Genomic DNA, 1,438 nt, shown 5'->3' with positions numbered 1-1,438 from the left:
TTTGGTATTGCACTACGAAAGAAGAATAGGTCATCCAGTGTGTAGTCATCACGATCGACCTTAGCAATCACTACTTTTGTACCAGGAGGAGCGTCTGTTATTCCAAATTCTAAAGCATCAGCATCTTTCAATAGTCCACCACTGTTTATAAAATAATCCTTTAACTTCTCTTCATATGCTGACCAGGTTCTCTTTAATATACGATTGTCACTCAAGAACACACGAACAAGTTTAACTATCAGTTCATAGTTGAACCATGATACATACTTATCTTGCAAAATGATAAAAAGATCAGTCATTGATTCAATGTCACTAAACTCTTCTCTAACTGCTTGCACTGCAGATGGATTATTTTTTCTGATAGGGCCCAACAGAGCATGAATATGCATTGTAAGATAATTTAAGACTTTATGAAGAAGTGCTGGCTTTTTGAGGAAGGATTCCATTGTCAGTTGTAATGCATCAGCAAACACATCCTGTAACTCATATATCTTCTTTGCCAATGGATGATTTATTTCAGGACGATGAACATAAACTGTATAAAAGAAAATTTCATTATTAATACATGAAAAGGTTATTGGTGTGATGAATAGTTAACATTATTAAATTTAGTAATGTGTTTGATGTGTGCATTAAAAGGAGGCAATATTATTACGTACCCGAGTTATTGTATGAGCTATAAAATAGCTAAAAAATAGCTAAAAATACCTATAAAAAGCTCATAGCCTCATACAATATTGCATAAACTATTTTTCTATCATATTGAAGCATTGAATGATAAATTACCTGTTGCTTTGCCAGTGCTTGCTGGTGACATAGCTACTTCATCTGTTTCTGGAGTGCCACTTTTTTCTATAAAAAATAATAATGAAATAGTAAAAGTACTAAGTGTAGAATTGTTATCAAAAAAGGTATATGTCATACAAAACCATAATTTACGAGAAAAATTATGTGCTAATTTAGTGCATGTGAGACATTATCCTAGAAAAATAATTTCACAAGAAATCTAATATTGCATTTTCATGATCAGATTTTTGTTGTACATGCAGCTAGGAGAAAAGCAAATGAGGAACAAAATTTGGTCAAATTTTAATGACTTCACTACTGAGAATGGGATTTGTACGTAATAATATTCATTGCTTGATAATGATATTCATCTACTATATCAATAGTGTGACTTCTACAATTAATGCAAGCCATTGGCTCAATACCAAAAAAGGAGATAATTAGGCTACCCAACCCAACCTATTCTAATCCATAATGTATTATCATAGATACTGATACACTGACAGTGATACTATTGATGACAACACTCAACTAATATATGTACCTTTTGAACTAGTTGATCCTGCAGGTGGCATAGCTGGTAGAGGATGTTCACGAGCTATTTCATCAGCTAATGCTGGATCACCTCCTCCTTCTTTAACAGCTACACACA

At 33.0% G+C, this 1,438-nt stretch overlaps 1 protein-coding gene across 1 annotated transcript; it reads right to left on the bottom strand.

Annotated features, from left to right (window-relative positions):
• Positions 1-11: 11 nt before the first annotated feature.
• Positions 12-852, bottom strand: LOC109592854 (uncharacterized; the record flags this gene model as incomplete). Its single annotated transcript, XM_020008192.1, has 2 exons — positions 12-535; positions 787-852. Coding segments are annotated over 2 exons (590 nt in total), but the record flags the coding sequence as incomplete, so codon positions are not given.
• Between the last annotated feature and the right edge of the window lie 586 nt (positions 853-1,438).

The sequence above is a fragment of the Amphimedon queenslandica genome, unplaced genomic scaffold (assembly GCF_000090795.2).
Source record: "Amphimedon queenslandica unplaced genomic scaffold, v1.1 AMPQUscaffold_3725_Cont24284, whole genome shotgun sequence".
NCBI classification, from domain to species: Eukaryota; Metazoa; Porifera; class Demospongiae; order Haplosclerida; family Niphatidae; genus Amphimedon; species Amphimedon queenslandica.
Note: the sequence above shows the minus strand (reverse complement) of the source record. Positions and strands in the feature narration are given on the sequence as shown.